General features: G+C 44.6%; 2 protein-coding genes across 2 annotated transcripts; both read left to right on the forward strand.

The window, feature by feature from the left end:
• Positions 1–520: 520 nt before the first annotated feature.
• SLC39A2 (solute carrier family 39 member 2) lies at positions 521–6,750 on the forward strand. The gene is made up of 4 exons (XM_056863028.1): positions 521–635; positions 4,318–4,448; positions 5,337–5,387; positions 6,154–6,750. The coding sequence occupies exons 1-4, from the start codon at positions 521–523 to the stop codon at positions 6,748–6,750; spliced, it is 894 nt and encodes a 297-aa protein (XP_056719006.1).
• Positions 6,751–18,805: 12,055 nt separating this feature from the next.
• Positions 18,806–24,141, forward strand: LOC130490369 (vomeronasal type-2 receptor 26-like). Its single transcript, XM_056864196.1, has 4 exons — positions 18,806–18,811; positions 19,858–20,085; positions 22,390–22,516; positions 23,231–24,141. The coding sequence occupies exons 1-4, from the start codon at positions 18,806–18,808 to the stop codon at positions 24,139–24,141; spliced, it is 1,272 nt and encodes a 423-aa protein (XP_056720174.1).
• The last annotated feature ends 725 nt before the right edge of the window (positions 24,142–24,866 follow it).

Raw genomic sequence — 24,866 nt, forward strand, 5'->3', positions numbered from 1 at the left:
ATTGCTCAAACTCTGAAGAAAGGTGGCCAGGACTAGAGAGCGTGGATGGAAGCGAGGGAGGAACCTGGAGAGCGGAAGGTAGAAAAGAGAGAGGAAGGTGGAATGGAAGAGAGCACAGTCGTGGGGAGGGCTAGACCAATGGAGGGAACGGCGAAGTGGAGGAGGGACAAAATCACGGGAGGAGAAGAAACGATCAGGAGGTGTAACTAGAGGTGATGGAGGTGGAAGGAGGAAGGCATTCGGCCGCAACAGGGATCTTTGGATGCTCCTGATCTTGCCATGTGTGTTACATGAGTGTTCTTCCACCTGATCTTTGCCCCTCCGGTATCTCCAAAGGGGGAAGTGTATCGGTTCAAGTGAAGGTGAAGGGGCCTTCTGGGCTCTTCTTGAGACCATTTACTGAGAGGACGTAGAAGTTTCCTGGCCAGATTTGACCGAGAGGAGCCAGGGTCTCAAGGACCCAAGGGCTGCATCCCCTCCACCCTCCTTTCTATTTGCTGGTGGACCTTTCGCTGCTGAGATGGATCCGTTGCTGGGTGTGAAAATTGGCTGCCTGGTGGGCCTGCTGGTAGTCCCTCTGCTTTGCGGACTCATCCCAGCGCAAGTCCAGTGGTTCCAGATCAACATGGCCAGAGGTGAGTTGGCAGCAGAGTGGGCAGGAAACGGTCCTTCCTTTGGAGGGGTGGCTGTAATGTGCTGCCAAGAGTAGCATAGAGCATTAGCGTAAGTAGGATGGTGTAGTGGTTAAGAGTGGTGGTTTGGAGCGGTGGACTCTAATCTGAAGAACTCCACATTAGCGGCGGGTGCTAATCTGGTGAACTAGATTTGTTTCCCCTCTCCTACACATGAAGCCAGCTGGGTGACCTTGGGCTAGTCACAGCTCTCTTTGAGCTCTCTCAGCCCCACCTACCTCACAGGGTGTCTGTTGTGGGGAGGGAAAGGGAAGGTGATTGTAAGCCGGTTTGATTCTTCCTTAAGTGGAAGAGAAAGTCGGCATATAAAAACCAACTCTTCTTCTTCACTAGAGTTCATCACATGGAGATGAAGAGGTTGAGCTGGCCTTGTTTTTCTTGCAGGCTAAGCAGCTGTAGGTTGCAGTTTGGGTCCTTTATCAGGGACACTCATCTGGCACATGACCCCAGGGAATCACTGTCTCTGTTGGCGTTTTGGTGGGTGCATTTATCGAAATGTCACGGAAAGTTGCCATTTCCCTCCCACTTCCATTCTTGTGAAAGTTAAAGCACTGGGAGCTAACACATGCACTTGCTTTCATTAATGCCCATGTGTGTAAACGCATGTGCATGAAATCATAATAGGTAAAGGTAGGCCCCTGTGCAAGCACTGGGTCATTACTGACCCATGGCGTGATGTCACATCCCGACGCTTACTAGGCAGACTATGTTTACAGGGGTGGTTTGCCAGTGCCTTCCCCAGTCATCTTCACTTTACCCCCAGCAAGCCGGGTACTCATTTTACCGACCTCGGATGGAAGGCTGAGTCAACCTTGAGCCGGCTACCTGAAACCGACTTCTGTCGGGATCGAACTCAGGTCGTGAGCAGAGCTTTTGACTCCAGTACTGCAGCTTACCACTCTGCTCCACGGGGCTCTTATGAAATCATAGTAACTATCATAATAAATTCATTGCACTCACAGACCAGAAAATATCAAGGTACAAATTATATGCTACAAATCTAACAACCGAAAACCTTATGTTTTCAAAAAAGGCTAGCAAATAGATAAAATTCTATATAAAACAATATAAAAATACTATATAAAACAATATAAAACATAGATCTGTAGTTGCCACAATTCTTTATCATTAACAGCAACCCTTCTCTAGCTTGAAATCATGTTTTGCTCAGCCTTTCCCTTCAGCATCAGTCGATGCACATAGTGGCTTGGATCCAACCAACTCTTCTGCTGATGAAAGGAAAGGTTCCTTTGATAAACCAAAAAGCTCTCTGCTTAAGGATCGGGAGGGGCTGTGGCTCAGTGGTAGAAAACCTGCTTTGCAGAAGGTTCCAGATTCAATCCCCGGCACCTCCAGTTAAAGGGACCAGGCAAGTAGATGATGTGAAAGATCCTCTGCCTGAGACCCTGGAGAGTCGCTGCCAGTTTGATAGACCAAGGGTCTGATTCAGTAGAAGGCAGCTTCATGTATTCATTGTGGGGCCTGCATTGATAAGACACGTGGGACAGAGGTAGAAAAGAGCAAGAGCCCAGTAGCACCTTAAAGACTAACATAATTTCTGGTAGGGTATGAGCTTTCGTGAGCCACAGTGCACTTCATACTATTTTTGCTAGTCTTGGAGGTGCTACTGGACTCTTGCTCTTTTCTGCTGCTACAGACAGACTAACATGGCTACCCACCGTGATCTATCTCCAAGGGACAGAGGTGATAGTGAAGAGGGGAATGGGGCAACACAGAACAAAAAGTTGGCTGGACCCAACTGGTAACTGTGATGTCTTGATAACCATTAGCGTAAGCCATTTTTCCCCCTCCTATGTTTGAATCTGCAGAATAAACATTTGCCTATGTTTACTTTGCAGTTTCCTGGCTAGCATTGATTTTAAAGCAAAATCTATAGAACAGGGGTGTGAAACATACAGCCTGGGGGCCAGCTCGGCCCCTTGAGAGCCCTTATCCAGCCAGCTGAAGCCGCCACATACCCTCTTGATCTGGATAGCCAAGGCAGCCAATCTCCCGCTCCCAATCTGGGCTGGCGAGGCATGGCCCGGCTCAATCACGTGACATTTATGTCATATCTGGCCCTCGTAATAAATGAGTTCGACACCCCTGGTATAGAAGTTGGAGAAAAATCTCTGCTTGTGAGTGTAGATAGCGGGGGATACTCAAGCCAAAGTGACCTTTGGTTCAAGAACTGCAAGAAGGAGTCCCTCTTTTCTATTAAACAGTTGTAAGTCCTATTGCCCCAACTCAGCTTCTTTTCCTCCCCTTTCCCTCCAGAAACTCTGCAGTGCTGCTATAATTATTAGGGCTGACTGTATTAATGCGCAACACTGGTGATTATTACCCCATCGATAGGCATGACACAACATAATATAAGGAGCTTACCATCTGAAATTTGATGCAGGCAAGACGGAGGCGGGAATAATTTGGGGGGAAACGTGTCCGTTCCAGTCACGTGTGTAGGCTTCGTTGCATTCGAGAAAGGGGAAGGTGTAACACAAAGGCACCATGACATCCTAGCATGCACGGTGAGAGGTGGGGGCTTGAATGCTGCTCTTTAAGGTCCCCGCCCCTGATGGACATGCCATAATTTAATTTTTTTTAATGTGCTTCCTAATAGATTGGAAAGGTATCCTTGATTACATCAAGACTGTTACGAATCAGTTCAGTCCTCTGAATGTCGAGGCTCTATTGAAACTGGCCCGCCTTACATAGTTAGAATCATAGTCAGAAGGGACCACCAGGGTCATCTAGCCCAACCCTCTGCACGATGCAGGACATTCACAATTACCTCCCCCCTCACACACACCCAGTGACTCCCTACTCCATGCTCAGAAGATGGCCAAGATGCCCTCCCTCTCATGATCTGCCTAAGGTCATAGAATCAGCATTGCTGACAGATGGCCATCTAGCCTCTGCTGGAAAAGCTCCAGGGAAGGAGAGCTCACCACCTCCTGAGGAAGCCTGTTCCACTGAGGAACCGCTCTAACTGTTAGAAAGTTCTTCCTAATGTTTTGACAAAAACTCTTTTGTTATGTGGCTTGCCGAGTGTGAAACGTTTGGGCAACCACCTATAATGTAAACAGTACTTTTTCTCGAAACAGTTTGGTCATCTCAGCTTCATTGGCTTGTATACACACAGCATGATAACACTGAGCGAAAGCAAACATTCACAACTTCATGCGCTTTGCCTTATGCACGGGGATTTCACCCGGGCTGAGGTCAGGGGAGAGGGAAGAATCGGGTTAACAGAGTAATGGGAAGTCCCGGGATTTGCGAGGGCTGGCAGCGAGGTCATCTCTAATGGAGGGGAAAACTCATGCATAACTCCAAGCAACAACCGGGACAGATCGGGGGCAAATATGAGTGAAAGTACCCATTCATAAACGACCCGAGTGACCTGAATGTGTGAATAGCCTTACTGCAAAGGTTGTGTTGTAGGGCGATAGGAAAGCTCTGTCCATGGTACTGAAACTGAGGTCACCATTTCACACGTGAAGGTTATTTCTTGACATTAGTAGTTTAATATGCCTGTATGTTCATTAGCCTTTAGAATGACCCTCCGGCTTCAATTGCTTACCTGTGAATTCGGACCCTTCCTTTCACTTGCCCCTTCTCCTTTTAGGGAAGCATCGGCGCATCCTTAGCTTTATAGGCTGTTTTGCAGCTGGGGTCTTCCTTGGGGCCTGCATTATGCACATGGTGGCTGACGCATTGGGTGACATCAAAGAGGAAATTGAAAAGCGACAGCAGCAGGTGAGTGACGTCACTCTGCCTTAATCTGAATTTTTTTTTCACCCTTCTCAATTTACAGATGAAGCTGGATTAAATTTGGATGGGCTGGGGCTAGAATTTGGAGGAAAAAAAACAGCAACGAATAGTTGCTTTCAAATTACTCTTCACTCTTAAAAACAAATTTCAGCAGCAACATGCAAAACCAACTTCATTTTTCAGAGTCCTGAATTCAGTTTATGGAGCTTTCCAAACTAGTTCAAAATGGAATTAAATTGGTTTTGCTACCTCCACAGGAGCCATTTATCTATTTAGAGGGGTACGCTCTGTTTTCCTTCCCCAGTGGAGAATCAGAGTAGCTTATAACATCACACTCTCATCCTCCAAATTATCCTCACAACAACCTTACAAGGTAGATTAAGCTTGGAGAGTGGCTGACCCAAGGCCACCCAACAAACTTGCATGACAGACCGGGGATCCGAACCTGAGTCTCCCAGATCCTAGCACAACTCCCTAACCACTACACCATTCTCATTGTTGCATATCCCTCTACACCTTTCTGACTGATGCATATGATTCCCTATTCCTCCATATGAGCGGCGGACTCTAATCTGGTGAACTGGGTTGGTGTCTCCACTCTTACGCACGAAGCCAGCTGGGTGACCTTGGGCTAGTCACAGCTCTCTTGAGAGCTGTCTCAACCCCACCCACCTCACCGGGTGTCTGTTGTGGGGAGGGGAAAGGAAGGAGATTGTAAGCCAGTTTGATTCTTTCTTAAGTGGCAGAGAAAGTCAGCATATAAAAACCAACTCTTCTTCTTCTTCTCCTCCTCCTCCTCCTTTCTCTCCTTCCTCTCCTCCTCCTCCTTCTCCTCCCCAAAGTATAACTTCCTGTGGTGTTATTTACAAACAGGATACTCTCGTCCTGAAGCAGAACGTGACTTCTGGAGGTGACGATTCCGAGGTGAGTACCCTGTGCTTTGACATTGCCCCCATCACAAATATATTAATAGAGAAGGTAAGATACCTCTGAAGAAGAGAGCTGTGGCTCATGAAAGCTCAGACCCTGCCAGAAATTTTGTTGGTCATTAAGGTACTACTAGACTCTTGCTCTTTTCTACTAACACAGACTAACACAGCTGCCCATCATGATCTATCTTCATAGAGATGTGTATGGTTTCTTCCCCCCCTCCCAATATGGAGCTGACATCAGCATAGGAAATTCATTTGTGAAAAAGCCAGAAAATGGGGGGGGGGGAACCTGCAGTCCAACAGGGGTTTGTGACTGGCAAAAAGTCCTACGTATCTTCTGTTGTGTGGTACCCTCTGGTGCAGCTGTAGCATTGCCACAGATGTGTCTTTTGCAACTGTCGGAACCTGTGAAAAGCTCTTTAACAGTTGTGGCTCTTCTAGCTTTTATTATCCTTATAAATGAATGAATAAAGGCTTTGAAGTTTTATAAGCATGCACATGGATACCATATCATAAAACAGGTCCTGAAACACAGGTAGCTAAGGCCGCTTGTCGTGGGAATGTTGTCATTTGAGAAAGACCTCTCCAAAGACTGGCAGGTATGCAGAGGCTGTTTTCTGAATCAGAAAGGGAGAAAGTGGTTGGAGGCCGACGTTTTGGTCTTGGAGCCCATGGTCTGGACTAGCGGGTGTGGAACACAGCCGCATCCCTCTGCCTTACCGTATTTCCCCTTTTCTCTTCATCGCCCTCGGCGGCAGGGATACCCGTTTGGAGAGCTCATCATCTCGTTCGGCTTCTTCCTGGTGTTTTTCATGGAGAGTGTGGTGCTGTCCTGCTGCCCTCGGGCCGTCCATTCACACGGTGACCCCGAAGCCCATGATGACCCCAAGGGAGTGCCCGAGTCGCACAGCTCCTTCCGGGCATTCATACTCTTCCTCTCCCTCTCCTTCCACTCCGTCTTCGAGGGCCTGGCCATCGGCGTGCAGAAGGAGCAGACGGGGGCCGTGCAACTCTGCCTGGCCGTGCTGATCCACAAGGCCATCGTGGCCTTCAGCCTGGCCTTGAAGCTGGTGCAGAGCGCCACCAAGGCCCGGTGGAGGCTTCTGTACCTAGTGGTCTTCGCCCTCATGTCCCCCGCTGGCATCGCGATAGGCATCGGGGTGTCGCTTTCGAAAGGCGACGGGACTGGTCTGGCTCAGGCTGTGCTGGAAGGGGTGGCTGCCGGGACGTTCCTTTACGTCACCTTCCTGGAGATCCTGCCCTACGAGCTGCGCTCGCAAGAGAGCCCTCTTGTCAAGTTCTCCTTCATTGGTTTTGGCTTCTTCGTCATGGCTGTCATCGCCATTTGGGCCTGAAAGATCTGTTGAACTGGGGACACTGCAGACACTCAATCGCTAATTCTGGGACAGAAAACTTCCCTTAAGATAGCCCAAGAATCAAAAATTCAAGGGAGAACTAAGACCTCCAAGACAACACAGTAGATTGAGAGACAAAAGATATCATGTTAGCCAATAAGTCCTTCCCTGGGTTGGTTTCCCCGCTCTTACACATGAAGCCAGTGTGGTGTAGTGGTTAAGAGCGGTGGTTTGGAGCTGTGGACTCTGATTTGGAGAACCAGATTTCATTCCCCACTTCTCCAGGTGAGCAGTGGAGGTTAATCAGATGAACTGGACTTGTTTCCCCACTCCTACACATGAAGCCAGCTGGGTGACCTTGGGCAAGTTACAGCTCTTAGAGCTCTCTCACCCCCACCCACTTCACAAGGTGACTGTTGTGGGGAGGGGAAAGTGATTGTAAGCCGGTTTGAGTCTTCCTTAAGTGGTAGAGGAAGTCGGCATATAAAAACCAACTCTTCTTCTGGGTGACCTTGGGCTAGTCATAGTTCTCTTAGATCTCTCTCAGCCCCACCTACCTCACAGAGTGTCTGTTGTGGGGAGGGGAAGGGAAAATGCTCGTAAGCCAGTTTGATTCTTCCGTAAATGGTAAAGAAAGTCAGCATGTATAAAAAAACCCAACCAACTTCATGGAAGTCTACAACAGCTAATTTAATCCATCAGTACCACACCGTTGTCAACAGACTGGATCAAGAGACCTACAGGAGCAATCATGTGCCCTAAGAAGTCCTTGTGCGAGTGCATGTACAACAGGGAGAGTTCTGTTTGAAAGGAACTCTTTGTCCAGTATGGGATTGGCTAATAGTCGAAAGAATAAAGACAATTTGCAGCTGCTTCGTGTGTGGACGAAAACTGGAGACCCGGCATGGTGTTTTATCTGGCTTTGAGCGGGCAAAGGAGGTAGAGCTGGTGTGGAATGGGGGAATTTAGGAAAAATCCAGCAGAAAAAGCTAGTAAGACCCAATCCATTCTGTTTTAAGACCTGGAATAGACCGGAATAGAGTTCTAAAATAGGTCAGGCTAGCCCTGTTTTGAGATGTTGCTATTGTAATATTAGATTTTAATATAATTTTGTGAGAATCCAGAATAGAAGGAATCTTGGTACAAGCTTGAATATACTTCCTGGAAAGAAATTGGTTCCATAGCACTAATTGCAAGTAGAGTTATGTACAATCATTACTTGCTTGCTGCAAACATTTTATGGCATAAGTAATTCTCTTCTTTACTGCTGGGCACTAATGAAACAATACCCAATGTGCCGATTCTTATCTTGGGTGACTTGGTTCCTAAAAATTGGTCTATCCTCATCAAATCAAAGAATTTAAAAAGCATCCAGTTTAACTTACTTTTAAAACAAGGACAACAATAAGAGACTGGATACTGGTGTACGGTTTTCCAAATCTGCATCAGCATTAAAATGTAATCTATCTTGCCCTCTTTTGGCAGAATTGTGAATTGCATCTTCACATTCTTGTGCCAAGGCTGGACCTGAAGGCCAGAGAGCAGCTGACTAAAAACAAAACAAAAAATCACAAATGTCCTTAGATCAGAAACATCTCCCCCCTTCTCTTTATCCCTCCCCTGTCCCTAGTTTGTCTTGCCATTTCTACAATAAAAAGATGGGCATGCATTGTGCTGTTACAGTCACAAAGTGCTTAGCTGGTAAGTACTAAGATTTCAGTGGCGATTTCAGTCTGTGTGCTTTTCTTATTGAGTCATAACCCTCCGGTGTGGAATAGCAGCAAAAGGAACCTGTGTGTAAATATTTGCCAATGTTGCTTTGTCTTTACTGAATATATTGCATGTAGATAGTTTACAATAAAAACGGACAACACCAGGCTAAAGATTCTAAAGATTCAGAAATCTCATACCTTGCCAGAAATTTTGTTAGTCTTTAAAATGCTACTGGACTCTTGCTCTTTTCTACAGTACTTATGAAGTTTTGGAGGGACATAATTAGGGAAATTAAATGAATGTTAGGAATAACCCTAGTGTGCGACTCATGGTAACCCTATGAATCAATCTGAAGAAGTGAGCTGTGACGCATGAAAGCTCATACCCTGCCAGAAATTTTGTTAGTCTTGCAGGTGCTACTGGACTCTTGCTCTTTTCTACTGCTACAGACTAACATGGCTACCCATCATGATCTATCCCTATGAATCAATGTCCTCCAAAATGTCCTGTCGTCAACAGCCTTGCTCAGGTCTTGCAAACTGAGGGTCGTGGCTTCCTTTACAGAGTCAATCCATCTCCTATTCAGTCTTCCTCTTTTCCTGCTGGCTTTGACTTTTCCCAGCATTATTGTCTTTTCCAGCGACTCTTGTCTTCTCATAATGTAACCAAAGTACAATAGCCTCAATTTAGTCATTTTAGCTTCTAGGGACAGTTCAGGCTTCATTTGATCTAGAACTCACTGATTTGTCTTTTTGGCAGTCCACAGTATCCATAACACTGTCCTCCTAGTATATAATCCTAAATTTTTATTATTGGGAATTTTGCCTAGAGATGTACCTGTAAAATCTGGAAGTATGGTTCCTGATTTATGAATAGCCACCAAAATGCTGCTGGCTAAAAACTGGGGAAAGGCAATAGTAAATATAAATGTGAAGGCTAGGATAAGTAAAGCATGGGAGTTAGCTGAGTTATCTATATTTGCTGAACTGATTAAGCTGAGAGATAGGAGAGCTAAATGTTCTTACTTCTCTGATTCTTGGAAGCCTTTTTCTGATTTTTGGAATAAATCCCTAGTTATTCAATTAGATGTTTTGAACTGGATTGTTTGTGAAGTAGCAAGTGCTTAGGAAAAGAAAATAATCTTATATGATAAATCTTAGGTATGCAAGGTATCTTAAAGGTTGGTAGGCAAAATGATTTAATTTAGCTGTGACACAGTTTAGATATAGGTATTTATGACCTGTGAATTTATTGTTTACAGGTTGCTTTATCTCACTAACTCTAGGAAAAATATAAGAGATGTATTTTATTTATAATCTGCCTGACTCATTAAGATCTAGCTTGTACAATTGTGTGTTCTATCATGCATTGTATTGTGGGTATGAAAAACTAATTAAAACATTTAAAAGACTAAGGGTGCTTTCACACACGCTGAATAATGCACTTTCAATCCACTTTCAATGCATTTTGCAACTGGATTTTACTGTCTGAAACGGCAAAACCCACTTGCAAATGATCACTGCATTGAAAGTGGATTAAAAGTGCCTTATTCAGCTCATGTGAAAGAGCCTTAAGGGAAATAGATTCAGACAGAATGTCTTCAGAGTAAAAAGAGATGAAGAACTGAGCGAGATTGTTCTTTATCCTAACTAGTTGCTCCCTGGTGTTCAGCTGAGGGCTCACTAAAATAACGTAGCATTTTGGAAGGAAGATGCAACCCAGCAAGCCAGCTCTAGAGATCAAGATGGAGAAGATCTCCACAGCCACCATGTATTTCCCCTTGGCGCTCAAATAGGTTGGGACAAAGGACACCCAAACGGTGCAGAACAACAACATGCTGAAGGTGATCAGCTTGGCTTCGTTGAAACTGTCAGGCAGCCTTCTGGCCAGGTATGCCAGAACGAAGCTCATGGTAGCCAGAAGGCCCAGATAGCCCAGGACAGCATAGAACATGATATTTGAGCCTTCGTTGCATTGCATGGGGATCTGACTGGTCTGGGAGTACATGTCACATTCTAGAAAAGGGGGAGAGGTGGCTAGCCACGCAGTGCAGATGGACATTTGAACGACAGTTTGAACTCATGAAATATATGCAAGGACAAAAAGCCCCATGTTTGTGTGATAACACCTTAGCCAATTCTGTTCCTCATTTCAAGCAGTGGTGGTAGGGTTGCCAACCTCCAGGTACTAGCTGGAGATCTGCTGCTATTGCAATTGATCTCCAGCCAATAGAGATCAGTTCACCTGGAGAAAATGGCCGCTTTGGCAATTGGACTCTAGGGCATTGATGTCCCTCCCCAAACCCCACCCTCCTAAGTCTGCCTCAAAAACCTCCCGCTGGTGGTGAAGAGGGACTTGGCAATCCTATCTGTTGCTGCCAAACTAGATATAGCCTAACCTGTGCATAGACCAGGCCTATGTATCCCATACTCTCCCATGATAATATGGAACAAGCAGGAAAACACAAACACATGAAGCTGCCTTATATTGAATCCATCGAAGTCAGTATTGTCAGACTGGCAGCGGCTCTCCTGGGCCTCAGGTCTTTAATATCAACCACTTGCCTAGTCTCTTTAACTGGAGATGCCGGGGATTGAACCTGGGACCCTTCTGCATGCCAAGCAGACGCTCTACCACTGAGCCACAGCCCCTCTCCATGGCTCTCCAGGGTCTCAGGCAGAGGTCTTTCCCATCCCTTCATTGCCCAGTCCCTTTAACTGGGGATGCTGGGGATTGAACCTGGGACCTTCTGCATGCCAAGCAGATGCTCTACCACTGAGCCACAGCCCGTCCCAGCAAGCTAATCCTAGAGACCCCCCCCAACATTCCTGCTTGGCCACAAAATGATAAGCCAAGTCCAATTCTTCTCCTAGAGAAGGTGGGTAAGTCAGCAGCACCCAGAAAAGGCTTTTGTGGGAAGTTATGGGAAGCTTCTTTTGTAGCCTTTCCATGGCCATTACCCACTGGCTGATCAATAGGGTTGCGTGTGATAACACCTTAGCCAATTCTGTTCCTCATTTCAAGCAGTGGTGGTAGGGTTGCCAACCTCCAGGTACTAGCTGGAGATCTCCTGCTATTACAACTGATCTCCAGGAGATAGGGATCAGTTCCCCTGGAGAAAATGGCCGCTTTGGCCATTGGACTCTGTGGCATTGAAGCCCCTCCCCTCCCCAAACCCCGCCCTCTTCTTGCTCAGCCCCCGAAACCTCTCACTGGTGGCGAAGAGGGACCTGGCAACCCTACTGATCAATTACTGCCCCAGTCAATAAGAGCCCATGCCTCATTTAAATCATATAAGAAGCTGGTAAACAGCATTCCTAGTCCCAATGACCATGAATGAAACTCTGTGAGTATCTAGGGTTGCCTGGACACTCTTTGTCACCGGCGGGAGGTTTTTGGGGTGGAGCCTGAGGAGGGCGTGGTTTGGGAAGGGGCGGGACTTCACTGCCATAGAGTCCAATTGTCAACACGTCCATTTTCTCCTGGTGAACTGACAACCTTGTTAGAAATGCTCAACTGCAGCAATTCTATGTTACTGTGTAGACACCCCGTGTTTTGATTTTATGCCAATAAAGGAGATTGTGTTGTTGTTCCTGGTGAACTGATCTCTATCAGCTGGAGATCCGTTGAAATAGCAGGAGATCTCCAGCTAGTACCTGGAGGTTTAGAAAATGAACAGCGCGCAAGGCTCTCTTAGAAAATACATACATGAAATACAAACTCATAAACTACCGGTATATCTCAATTTTTATCTAATTTTCAACCAAAGTGTTCTATATTCACACACAACAACCCTAGTCTAACCTAAATAACTGTTCATGAAAATTACAAAGAACAAAACAATATAGTTGATAATGTCTCAACTTTACATCAACTCATTGTCCCAAAGGGTTTCTGAAGTCAATTTCTGTTGTGCTGCATACAGCAGCAATCAGTCAAAGCGACTAGATGGTGCAAATAAAGTCCGGAGATCATGTATCTTAGTCTGTTTGCCACTCTGAAGATCTTCCCCAGACTTTGGTTGAAAACTTGATAAAAATTGAGATATAGTTTATGAGTTTGTATTTCATGTATGTATTTTCTAAGACAGCCTTGCGCGCTGTTCATTTTCTAAGTCTGAGCTATTTCAGCGTAGGTACTTGTCAGTACCTGGAGGTTGGCAACCCTATGAGTACCACATAGTGTTTGCGACAAGGTGTCTTACATTTGCATGCATTTGTGGTGGAATATGTCTTCAGCATTTGTGTGAGATTTGTGGTGATTTGTGTGTGAGAGAAAGAGGCAGAAATATCCATCTACCTGTATTGTTCCTATAACAATCACAACTGCATATGCGCTCCCACTAATGCAGCATTCGTAAAGCCAGGCCTAGACCCAGCATAACAATCCCACCATTTAGGGTTGCCAGGTCCCTCTTCGCCACCAGCAAGAGGTTTTTAGGGCGTAGCCTGAGGTGGGTGGGGTTTGGAGAGGGGAGGGACTTCAAAGCCACACAGTCCAACTGCCAAAGCAGCCATTTCCTCCAGGTGAACTGATCTCTATTGGCTGGAGATCAGTTGTAATAGCAGGAGATCTCCACCTAGTACCTGGAGGTTGGCAACCCTACCACCACTGGTTGAAATGAGGAGCAGACATTGGCTAAAGTGTTATCACACAAACATGGTTTTTTTTTGGCCTTGCAGAGATTTCTCTGCAAGAGTTTGGGAAAGTTGACGACCAGCCCTGTAATTATAAAAATTATTGTAATTTCACTCAATTTCTTGTAGAAGGCTCCAAGTGGCAGTAGCCACCTGGAAAACAATTTGTAACTGAAACTCCTTAATACACCAGGATAACTAGATACAATCCATAAAGGCTCCTGTGAGAAGACATCTCAGAGCTGAGGTGGGCAGAGCTTTGCCAATCTCGGTTCTGATCTTCTGATCGAAAACACTCCAGATTGGGACTTGAGTCCCTGTGAAGCCTCCTTGATCTTCATGAGCCTTGTGGATGGTTGCGTGTGGTCTCTTTTGAGACAGATGTTGCCAGTAGCAGTGCTGGGGTCCTTGTTGGTGACAATGCAGGTGTGCAGGTGGTGTTTCACTCCAGAGGCGCAAGCACTTAAGCCTCTGTTGTTGCTGGTTTTCTTTTTAGAGCTCCCTCCCTTGTTCGGTTCGCCTTTGTATTCGTCCTCGGACCCCTTCCCAGGAATGGATAAACTGCAGTCTGATAGAACTGCCGATGATATTATCCTCGGGGGATTTGTATCCATTATGTTCATTGAAATGCCTTCACCCACCTTTGCAGAACATCCACCTTCTTTCCAAATTAATGGGTAAGAGGATTTTAAACAGGTTTGCGTGGCTGGGCCACCAGCCATTCGCAATGCATTATAAAGAAAATCCACATCATTTTTTTTTTACAATTTTGCACTACTGTTGTGGTAAAAATGGATATAGACTGAGTTAATGTAGGGCAGGACTAATTTGTGAAATTGCAGAGTTCACACAACAAACTCTCTGTAGGTCTCTATGAAGGAAAATGTTTCTGAAAGTTGCTAAATTTATTCTCGTGAGCTAAGTGACTACTTCATAGAACTCCAGCACTGAATTTTAGTTCAGGCTCTCCACTCCATCTTTGCCACAGAAGCCATTTTGTATGTGAGAGATGGGGAAAGAATTTGTGCTTTTGTATCATGGAGTACCTATCGAGTGATACCTATGACATGAGACTTGCAGACTAAAACAATGATTACACCTATCGGACTGTACATCATAATCAGTCCCTTACCTTGGCAAAAAATAAGATGACTGCAATAACTCATTTCTACTACAAGAAGGGTAACCATTTTGTCCCGGCTGCCTTACAGATTTTCCAAGCTACAGTGATCCCGCAACTCTTGTATGGAATCCCAGTATGGATCCAAGGTTGGCGTCACAAACTCAGTTTGTTATTTTTCTCTGTGCGCTGAGCTAGGACTGCACATGATGGAATATGGTGCATGGATCACTACTATTAAATACTGGTTACGCTTTTATTTTAGATGCCCTCCAAGTAGTTTATTGGCAGCTTTACATACTGACCCAACTGTTTCTAGATGGTCTCGGCTAACTTTAAATAGGATTGGATCACTTGGGATCGATCTTGACTCCTTGTCCAATTCCAGTGAATTTTATATTTTTAGGACAATCCAAAAAAGGATATGGGACATTGATTCCCAAATAATAAAAGCCGGTGCAGAAGGTATCTGCTCCCCACGTTTTTTAGGCCTTACTTATCAAATAAATTCTATGGCCCAGTATTTTCCTAACTTAACTATTCCCTCTCACCGTAGAGCATTTTTGTTGGCCAGATTTAATATATTTCCTTCAGCTGTTGTTAGCGGTAGATACAAGGGAATTCCATGTGAAGCAAGATGTTGTAGGTGTCAATGCAAAGAACCTGACACAATACATCATATTCTCTTGTACTGGCCACTTTTCACACAGCTTCGATGCAGCTTAATTAATTCTCTTCCACAATTTACTACTGTGGTGACTACTGGAAACATAGCCCATTTAATGGATGATAAAAGCCCCGAAGTTACCAATCAGGTAGCCGAGTTCCTGGCCAAGGTCCTAAAGGAGGAAGAAGGAAGGAGGGGAGCCCACATTTAATTGTTTATTATGAAATTACTGATGAACTGTGTATTCCTACGTTTTTAGATTTATATCTAGCTGCTTTTGCCCTGTTTGTTCTGTTATTGTAAATGCCAATAAAGGTACTGTTTACTGATTACACCTATCATTTTGTGATCATAAATACTATCTGTAAAAGAAACTCTAACCTCTTCAGTGATTTTGTGCCCTCTGCACCTTTAAGAACATAAGAAAGGCCCTGCTTGATCAGACCAAGGTCCATCAAGTCCAGCAGTCTGTTCACACAGTGGCCAGCCAGGTGCCTCTATGAAGCCCACAATAATATTTATTGGTACAGTCAATCAGACCAGTAAAAACTATACAACAATATAAAAGAGATTATTTTAAAAAAATGAGACATATTTATATAAATTTTAAGAATACATAAAAGTGGATGGAGTAGAAAAAAGTGAAATAAGTACCAATAACATCTTTCTAGCAGGAGTCTACGGAGCTTCATAGAGACAGCACAGAATTTGGCAACCTGAGTTGTAACCTGAGGGTTCTCGCCGTTTAACAATTTAGTGACCCTATCTACTGAGTCCCAGCCTGGGAATCTTACCAACAATGGATAAATCATTTCAGCACGAGCATTTTCATGACGAGGGCAGAATAGTAAGATGTTTTCCGTGGTATCAACTTGCCCACTGCCACACAGACAAAATCTTTGAGCCCTGGGGATTTTTTTATAACGACCCTCTAGTAAGGCTGAGGGCAATGTTGAGCATCTGGCAAGCCCACAAAGAAGACGACTGCAGCAGCACCATCCTGCCTATCTTCTAAAGCACCTAATGTAATAAGCACCTAATGTAATAATTATCTGATCCTGGAGATCAGATGAGCATGTCTCTGTATGTCTCCGTATAAGAACAAACGCCACCCTTCCTGTTTTAGTAATCACTGTTCCCATTATCTTTTTTTAAAAAAAACTTACTGCAGCCCACGACTTAAAAACTATCAACATGCACTCGCTTTTGTGTTTGCCATTGATGAGATTAACAAGAATTCCAAGATACTGCCTAATACTACACTGCAGTCAGAGATCTATGACAACCTTTTTGAAGAAAGTATAACCAGTAGGAACACTCTTGATCTACTCTTCACTCAACCCGGGAAAGTCCCCAATTACAATTGTGTGAGGAAAGAGAAAGTGTTGGTCACCGTTGGTGGACTCACTTCCCAAAACTCCATCCAGATGTCCAACGTATTAAATACCTTCAAGATTCCACAGGTAGGTTTGTTATGGTTCTTCAGAATGTACCTGTAGAGTGCTGGTCTTCAAACAAGCCATTTAATAATGTTTCTCCATCTGGTTAGAAATTATCTCTGATACAAATCTCAACTATAGAAGCTCACTTATGTTGGATAACATTTCTTAAAAACATATTAAGCCTGAATACACTTGTCTAAAAGTGTTTGGTGTTTCCTCCTAGCTCGGTTATGGATCCTTTGATCCACTGTTGAGTGACCGAATTCAGTTCCCATCCTTCTATCGAATGGTGCCAAATGAAAATGTTCAATATATTGGGATTGTCCGCCTCCTGAAGCATTTCAGATGGACTTGGATTGGCCTTCTTGTGGTAGATAATGACAGTGGAGAAACGTTTCTGAGGACCCTCATTCCTCTGCTCACCCAGAACAACATTTGCATTGCATTCCTGGAAAAGACTCCAGTACTGGCTTTATCCAAGGATTCGGAACCCTTTAAGAAAGCATTTAAACCAATAGTTACTGCTTTCTGCTTAACCAAGGCCAAAGTGATTCTTGACTATGGAGATAGCAACTTTATTATGATTTTACAACAGCTTGTAGAAAATAACCATGGGTATCAAATGTATTGTGGAGAAAAAGTTTGGATCAAAACACTTCAGTGGGTTTTTAGTAATGTTGTTTTTGACCAGAAGGCCTCCTTAAAATCCTTGAATGGCACCTTGTCCTTCATGCTCCGCACAAATGTGGTGCCAGGGTTCCAAGACTTTCTTCGGAAAATAAATCCCTACAAGCCCGTGTTTTCTTTCCTCTATGTATTCTGGCAGTTGATATTTAAGTGTAACTTGCAGAGTCACCATCAGTACAGAGAAGAATGCACTGGGGAGGAGAAACTGGACAGCCTCCCTGGATATGTATTTGAAATGGGGATGTCTGGCCAGAGCTACAGTATCTACAATGCTGTCAATGCCGTCGCACGAGCTCTCCATGTCATACATTCCTTGAGATCCAGTCAGAAGGCAATGGGGAATGGGGGCGCAGTGGAGCTCCGGAATATCCACCCGTGGCAGGTAGGATCTTCCACTAACATCAGCCTAAAATATTGCTTAGCATGTAAACAGAACGAGTCCACTGGCTGGCTTCAGATTTCCTCTTCATGTCCACTAAGGAAAACATCTGTAAGAAAGCATCTTCAGTTTAACCCAAGAGTAATATTTCTGTGTTTGCTCCTCAGAAACCTCCCCAACAGGCTTGATTAAAGTGTTCTTTAAACTAATCTTCTACATGCAGTGGCATCGTTTACAAATATAAACACACTTGAAGCTGCCTTATGCTGACTCAGACCCTTGGTCCATCGAAGTCAGTATTGTCTACTCAGAGTGGCAGTGGCTCTTCAGGGTCTCAGGCGGAGGTCTTTCCCATCACCTACCTGCCTAGTCCCTTTAACTGGAGATGCCAGGGATTGAACCTGGGACCTTCTGCATGCCAAGCAGAGGCTCTACCACTGAGCCACAGCCTCTCTCCATGGCTCTCCAGGGTCTCAGGTGGAGGTCTTTCACATCACCTACTTGCCTAGTCCCTTTAACTGGAGATGCCGGGGATTGAACCTGGGACCATCTGCAGATGCTCTACCACTGAGCCACAGCCTCTCTCAGGGTCTCAGGTGGAGGTCTTTCACATCACCTACTTGCCTAGTCCCTTTAACTGGAGATGCCGGGGATTGAACCTGGGACCTTCTGCGTGCCAAGCAGATGCTCTACCACTGAGCTATGGCCCTTCCCCAATACGTTTGTGTGTTTGAAAGGGGGATTGCTAATGGCCTAGGCTGGGGAGGGAGGGGTAGAATTTCAATAAAAAATAAATAATAAATAACTTCTGAACCTGCAGAAGCATCTCTGTACTCCTGATAGTCTTCCAGTGCTTTGAAAGAAATTAGGCTCTTGGACCCTGGGTTAGATCTAACCAGCTTTTCTGCTCGTGAAAAAAGGGAGGAGCGTTCCGTTTTGACAACCTGTAAACCTGATGCTGGGGAACTGCGTTAAAAAAAGTCATGTTGGACGCAGACTGTAAGAAGACGAAAAATTGGGTGTGAATGAGTCAAAAAGCCAGTTGGCTAGCTACGATTCAGTCAGACATCATTATGGTGAAATTGTGGAGAAATGTCATGGAATGTTGGGTTTAATTCCCTCCCCAATACAGTATTTCAGGTTTCAGCCGAGCAGAAGTTACACAAAGTTACACAGACTCATCAAACAAAAAACATTTGGAGGCACTGCAATTCTGTTGGGAAGAGAGAAAAATTCAACCTACATAAATTTTCAAAAAATTATAATCCAGTTTTCAATGCTTTGTCGCCTCCTTCGTGTATCAGCCGCACAACTCAGAATTCCCTGTCTTTGGCAATTAAAAGCCAATGCAGATATTAATCAGAGCATTAGATACTTGGGGTGGGGGATTCTTAACGTCAGGATCAAGACATGACGGTGAGTTATGATGGTCTGCCAGATGGAAATCGACAGCAAAGAGGAAACGGAAACTGTTTTCAGAGCTAAAGCTTTGTTAACTATATATAAATTAAGAAAACCACAACAGGATCTTGGTGACTCCAAGGAAAGTCATGGTTCCAACCCTAATTGAAACCTATACAACACTTCCATTTGTGCTATTTACAGAACAAAACAAATTAAACATAAGTATGCAGAGAGCCAGCGTGGTGTAGTGGTTAAGAGTGGTGGTTTGGAGCAGTGGACTCTGATCTGGAGAACCGGGTTTGATTCCCCACTCCTACAAATGAGCAGCAGACTCTAATCTGGCGAACTGGGTTGGTTTCCCCACTCCTACACATGAAGCCAGCAGGGTGACTTTAGGCTAGTCACAGCCCTCTTAGAGCTCTCTCAACCCCGCCCACCTCACAGGGTGTCTGTTGTGGGGAGAGGAAGGCAAGGTAGTTGTAAGCCAGTTTGATTCTTCCTTAAGTGGTAGAGAAAGTCGGCATATAAAAAATAACTCTTCTCTCTCTTCTAGTTCCCGTCAGCCTAGCTAGGTTTCTTTTTCTATGCAGTTATTATTTGAGTAATATTCTAGGAGGCATTATGAAATGGTCTAATCTGTTCGTTATGGTGGTAAGAATGTTGTTATCTTATGGTGTCGCCGTAACATAGGAAAAAGAAGCATCATATTATACCTGCTATGTATTATTATTATTGACCTGCTCTCCCTGCACTGTTTTCTACTCGTGTATTTTCTGCGCTGCTTAATGTTTCATGGGCCTTGTTTAAGATTTCTGTACCATGAGTTCTATTACCCTGCCTGTTAGATGCCTCATCCTATCGATGGCATTGATGTGCCATTTACATTGGGCAGACCACCTTGAGTGTCAGTGAGAAAGGTGGACCATAAATAAAGCAAATAAAATAATCAGAAGCTGGAGACTTATGGTGAAAGGTCATCTCAGCAAACACAAGAAGGGAGAGATTGTTCATTCCCTTACTGGCCATAGCCTGTAATCATTTTTTCCCCTCCAACCTAGCTTCACTCCTTTTTGAAAAACGTTCGTTTCAACAATAGCGCTGGGGAAGAAATATTTTTCGATGAGAATGGGGAGTTGGCAGCTGGTTGCGATATCATCAGTTGGGTCACCTTTCCAAATCGGTCCTTCCAGAGAGTTCAGGTTGGACGAGTGGACCTCCAGGCTCCTGAAGGTGAAGAGTTCTCCATTGACGAGGACGTGATTGTGTGGAAGCAAAGGCTACACCAGGTGGGAATAGTCATTTTCCTGATCAGCAGTACTATGAAGCATCTTGACTCCTCGATCAGGGTATACACATCAGAGGCCTGCCTTTTGGTCAGTGCCTGGAGAACACCTCTGCACGTTCTCCCTGTTGTCCTTCAGACTGAAGTCCTTTCAGCTGTTTAGACTTTGTGCCTCACAAATTAATTTGTTAATTTATTTTATTTTCTTATGTGTGAGGGAAGTAACTAAATCTCCCACGGTGCTTTCTAAAACTGAGGATGTGTGAGAGCTAATGTAGTGTAGTGGTTAAGAGCGGTGGTTTAGAGCGGTGGACTCTGATCTGGAGAAACGGGTTTGATTCCCCACTCCTCCACATGAGTGGTGGAGGCTAATCTGGTGAACCAGGTTGATTTCCCCACTCCTCCACACGAAGCCAGCTGGGTGACCTTGGGCTAGTCACAGCTCTCTTCAAGCTCTCTCAGCCCCACCTACCTCACAGAGTGTCTGTTGTGGGGAGGGGAAGGAGGGGAAACTCTCTTCTTCTTCTTCCTCTTCTTCCTCCTCCTCCTCCTCCATATCCAAACTTATTGGCAGCCATTATCTTTTCTCAAAGGAACAGCAAATCATGCAATTATTGTTTTTTAAGTTTGGCCAGCAACCAGAATGCTTGATGAATAATTTTACTCTCTGTTTTGGATCTGAAGTGAAGCAGTAGACAATAACAACTAAGACAGAATGGGGGAGAGACCTCTGCCTCCATAGGACTGTGTGACAGTGCACATGCATGAAAGCCAGTCATGTCGTATACTGGTCATTCATTGGTGTTGGTCATTCATTATTCATTTATTCATTCATTTTATTTGTACCCCACCCACCCTGGCACAGCCAGGCTCAAGGTGGCTTCCAACAACAATAAATTCAATGTAATATTAATATTAAAATACATAACTTAAAACTGTAAACCTATTCTAAAAACACAGATGGCACCTCAGACTACATCACTTGCTCATATAGATAAGCTGTCCTCAACAGATGAGGTTGGCCTAGGGGAGGGGCTGTGGCTCAGTTTGTAGAGCATCCGCTTGGCATGCAGAAGGTCCCAGGTTCAATCCCTGGCATCTCCAGTTAAAGGGACCAGGCAAGTAGATGATGTGAAAGGCCTGAGGCCCTGGAGAGCCGCTGCCGGTCTGAGTAGATAATACTGACTTTGATGGACCAAGGGACTGATTCAGTATAAGGCAGCTTCATGTGTTCATGTGATGACAATCTCGTCACAGGAAGGCCAACAGCCAACGACAGGCCCACAGACCCAAGGGAGGAAGGGGCAAGGGGTGCGGGTGGGAAAAGGGACTAAAGGAAACTGGTGATCAGGACATGATCCAAACCAGCTGGAATATGAGCATCACTGCTGGCAGTGGGGGTGAGAACTTGGATGGGAGATAGGGTTGCCAACCTCCAGGTACTAGCTGGAGATCTCCTGCCATTACAATGGATCTCCATCCGATAGACATCAGTTCACCTGGAGAAAATGGCCACTTTGGCAATTGGACTCTATGGCATTGAAGCCCCTCCCCTCCCCAAACCCCGCCCTCCTCAGGCTCTGCCCCAAAACTCTCCAGGTATTTCCCAACCTAGAGCTGGCAACTCTAATGGGGGGCCACCAAGGAAAAGCAGGGTTGCTATACAGAGACAGGCATTGTCAAGCCATCTCTGGTCATCTCTTGCCTGGAAACCCCTACTGGGTCACCATAAGTCTGCTGTGATCTGAGAGCTCCTTCCACTACCACCACTGTCTGCCCAGGATCCCTAGAAAAGAAATCTTTCCATCATCTGACACTTGATTTCTCTTGATCCTAGAACCTTCTCCATGTAAAGTGTGGGCTCTCCCATTCAAATACTTTAATTTACTTTAATGATTCTAATCGAATGACCAATAAGTCTTAAGCAGGACCACACTAAAGCACAACGGCCAAAATATTTAATATATTCCTTTTATCCTTTAGAGCAGGCAGCCAAACTATATAAAACTTTTGCATCTCCGATTTATTTGTTATTTTTAAAATGTCAAGAAGGGTGAGTGCCTTCTTTCCATTCTCAAAGGACTCAACCAGCCTCTGTCTATCAGCCTCAAATAATGGGCAATGAAAAAACAAGTGACTTATTGTACCTAAACTGCCAGACCCAGAAGGGCAGATCCTATTGGAAGATGCAACTTTATTAAATCTGCCCTTCAGCTCAAGGGACAGGAGATAAAATTCAGCATTAAGACTCAGTAAAAATAAAACAACCTTTTCCTACCTTTAACTCCCTTCCTTCTGCCTGCAATAGACTCCACCCCATTCCACATGCGTTGACAGCTGCCAGCCCGGGTACAGCAAAACCGTTCGGGAAGGGGAACAGATTTGCTGCTATGATTGTTCTCCGTGCCCGGAAAGCATGATATCAGCCCGGAAGGGTAAGATACATCATCTGACCTGTGCTGGTTATGACGGCATGTCAGCTGTCAAATTTATTTTGTTTGTTTGCTTACATTCTTTGACTGACATTTTAAAATTATTTCATTTAATAATCTACTTATGAGAAATGTGAATTAAATATATGCAGATAGTGAAAGCACAAAACAAGAGATGGCAGGGCACTTTAAAACAAGCCTGGTCTTTTAAATAGGTCCCATTACTCCAGAACAGTTAAGGAAAGCAAAATCCAAGTCCACCCATTCCTTTGCTGGCACCTTCATGTTGTACCCAAGGAACTGAGAGCTGGTGCGGTATAGTGGTTAAGACCAGTGGTTTGGAGTGGTGGAGTCTGATCTGGAGAACCGGGTTTGATTCCCGACTCCTCCACATGAGCGGCAGACGCTAATCTCGTGAATTGGCTAGCTGGGTGACCTTGGGCTACTCAGAGCTCTTTCAGCCCCACCTACCTCACAGGGTGTCTGTTGTGGAGAGGGGAAGGGAAGGTGATTGTAAGCCGGTTTGATTCTTCCTTAAGTGGTAGAGAAAGTCAGCATATAAAAACCAACTCTTCTTCTTCTCTTTGTATTTTTATTTCATATGTGTTGTTTTCTCTTGCAAGCCATCATATTTAGAGAAGACATGATTGGTTGCTGCAATGAGGACGAAAGAGTCAGGTTTGGATCAGTAGAACCACGGTGTTGTTGTTTTTCCAGACGCAGATCACTGCAACAGCTGCCCAGAAGATCAGCATCCAAACATGAACCAGGACCGATGTGTCCCCAAAGCCACGACCTACCTATCTTACAGAGAACCCTTGGGAATGCTTTTGGCTTCTTTGGCCGCATTCTTCTCTATAATCACCGGTGTGGTGATGTGGAGCTTCATCCAGAACCATAATACTCCCATTGTCAGAGCCAACAACTGGACCATCACCTGTATTTTGCTCTGTTCGCTGCTGCTTTGTTTTCTCTGCTCCTTGCTATTTATCGGCCAGCCAGGGAAGGTGACCTGCCTCGTCCGGCAAGTAATGTTTGGCATCATCTTCTCCGTCGCTGTTTCTTCTGTCTTGGCCAAAACCATCACTGTGGTTCTGGCTTTCATGGCCACAAAGCCAGGAAACAGGATGAGGAAATGGTTAGGGAAGAAATTGTCGGTCTTGGTCATCATTCTGTGTTTACTTATTCAAACTGGCATCTGTTCTTTGTGGTTGACTACCTCTCCCCCCTTCCCAGAGTTTGATATGCACTCCCAGAGTCATCAGATCATCATACAATGCAACGAAGGGTCTGAGATCATGTTTTATCTTGTGCTGGGCTACATGGGCCTTCTGGCCATCATCAGCTTCACCGTGGCGTTCCTTGCCAGAAAGTTGCCGGATACTTTTAATGAGGCCAAGCTGATCACCTTCAGCATGTTGCTGTTCTGCAGTGTTTGGGTGTCCTTTATACCGACCTACCTGAGCACCAAGGGGAAATACATGGTGGCCGTGGAGGTCTTCTCCATCTTGACCTCCAGTGCTGGACTGTTGGGTTTCATCTTCCTTCCGAAATTTTATGTAATTATACTGCAACCTGAGCTGAACACCCGGGAACAGATAGTCAGGAGAACGAATTGTGACACTTAAAACTTGATGGGTTTTTTTCTCTTGCATTAAGCCCATCTTCCAAAAGGTGTCATTTATTAGTATTTCCTTTAAGGTTCATTTACAATTTTCTTTTTGTAGTTGCAGAAGTAGACAATTATAAAGTAGAAAATTATAAAAGTTGCTGCAGACCTATTGCACAGAGGTCATCTGGGCTAAAAACTGGCCAGTGTGAAGGGTTATCAAAACCTGGGGGGAGAAAAGGGCAGATGAGGTCATGGGAAAAGAGGGCTAGCTAGGGTGCTTGAACAGGAGGAGGAATTGTAGCCAGGTCCCAACGCCTTTGAAATTCCTCTTCTGAACGCAACAGACTGAGTGTTGAGTCAGTAAGAACTTTGTATTTTAAAATATATTTTCACTTGTTTTAGAACCAAACAATAAGTTTTTGAAAAATAAAAAACTGATTAAAGCCACATAATCTAATATAAAATATAAGATATGATTTAGGTTGTCATCAATAAACTTCCTATACCATATATACCTTTTTCTTGTTCAACAAATATTTATTAAGTGCATTTTTGCTGAAACCATTTGGCAACCCAAGTTTATTCCATAATTAGAGGTGGCAAGAATGAGTGTAGAAAGCTACATCATCAATTAGGGCTGTTCATATCGATAAACCCAAACCAAAACTAAACCCGAAATTAGTTGTTTCGGCAGTTTTTGGATTAATTTTTGGCCAAGTTCCAACACATGGCAATCTGCCC

Source organism: Euleptes europaea, chromosome 18 (genome assembly GCF_029931775.1).
Source record: "Euleptes europaea isolate rEulEur1 chromosome 18, rEulEur1.hap1, whole genome shotgun sequence".
Taxonomy (NCBI): Eukaryota; Metazoa; Chordata; class Lepidosauria; order Squamata; family Sphaerodactylidae; genus Euleptes; species Euleptes europaea.

Coding starts and splice junctions, on each gene's coding strand:
- SLC39A2 (XM_056863028.1), top strand. CDS start 521: ATGGATCCGTTGCTGGGTGTGAAAATTGGCTGCCTGGTGGGCCTGCTG. Junction 636..4,317: donor CCAGATCAACATGGCCAGAG/GTGAGTTGGCAG, acceptor TTCTCCTTTTAG/GGAAGCATCGGCGCATCCTT. Junction 5,388..6,153: donor CTGGAGGTGACGATTCCGAG/GTGAGTACCCTG, acceptor CCTCGGCGGCAG/GGATACCCGTTTGGAGAGCT.
- LOC130490369 (XM_056864196.1), top strand. Junction 20,086..22,389: donor GGAAGCAAAGGCTACACCAG/GTGGGAATAGTC, acceptor TGCCTGCAATAG/ACTCCACCCCATTCCACATG. Junction 22,517..23,230: donor CATGATATCAGCCCGGAAGG/GTAAGATACATC, acceptor TTGTTTTTCCAG/ACGCAGATCACTGCAACAGC.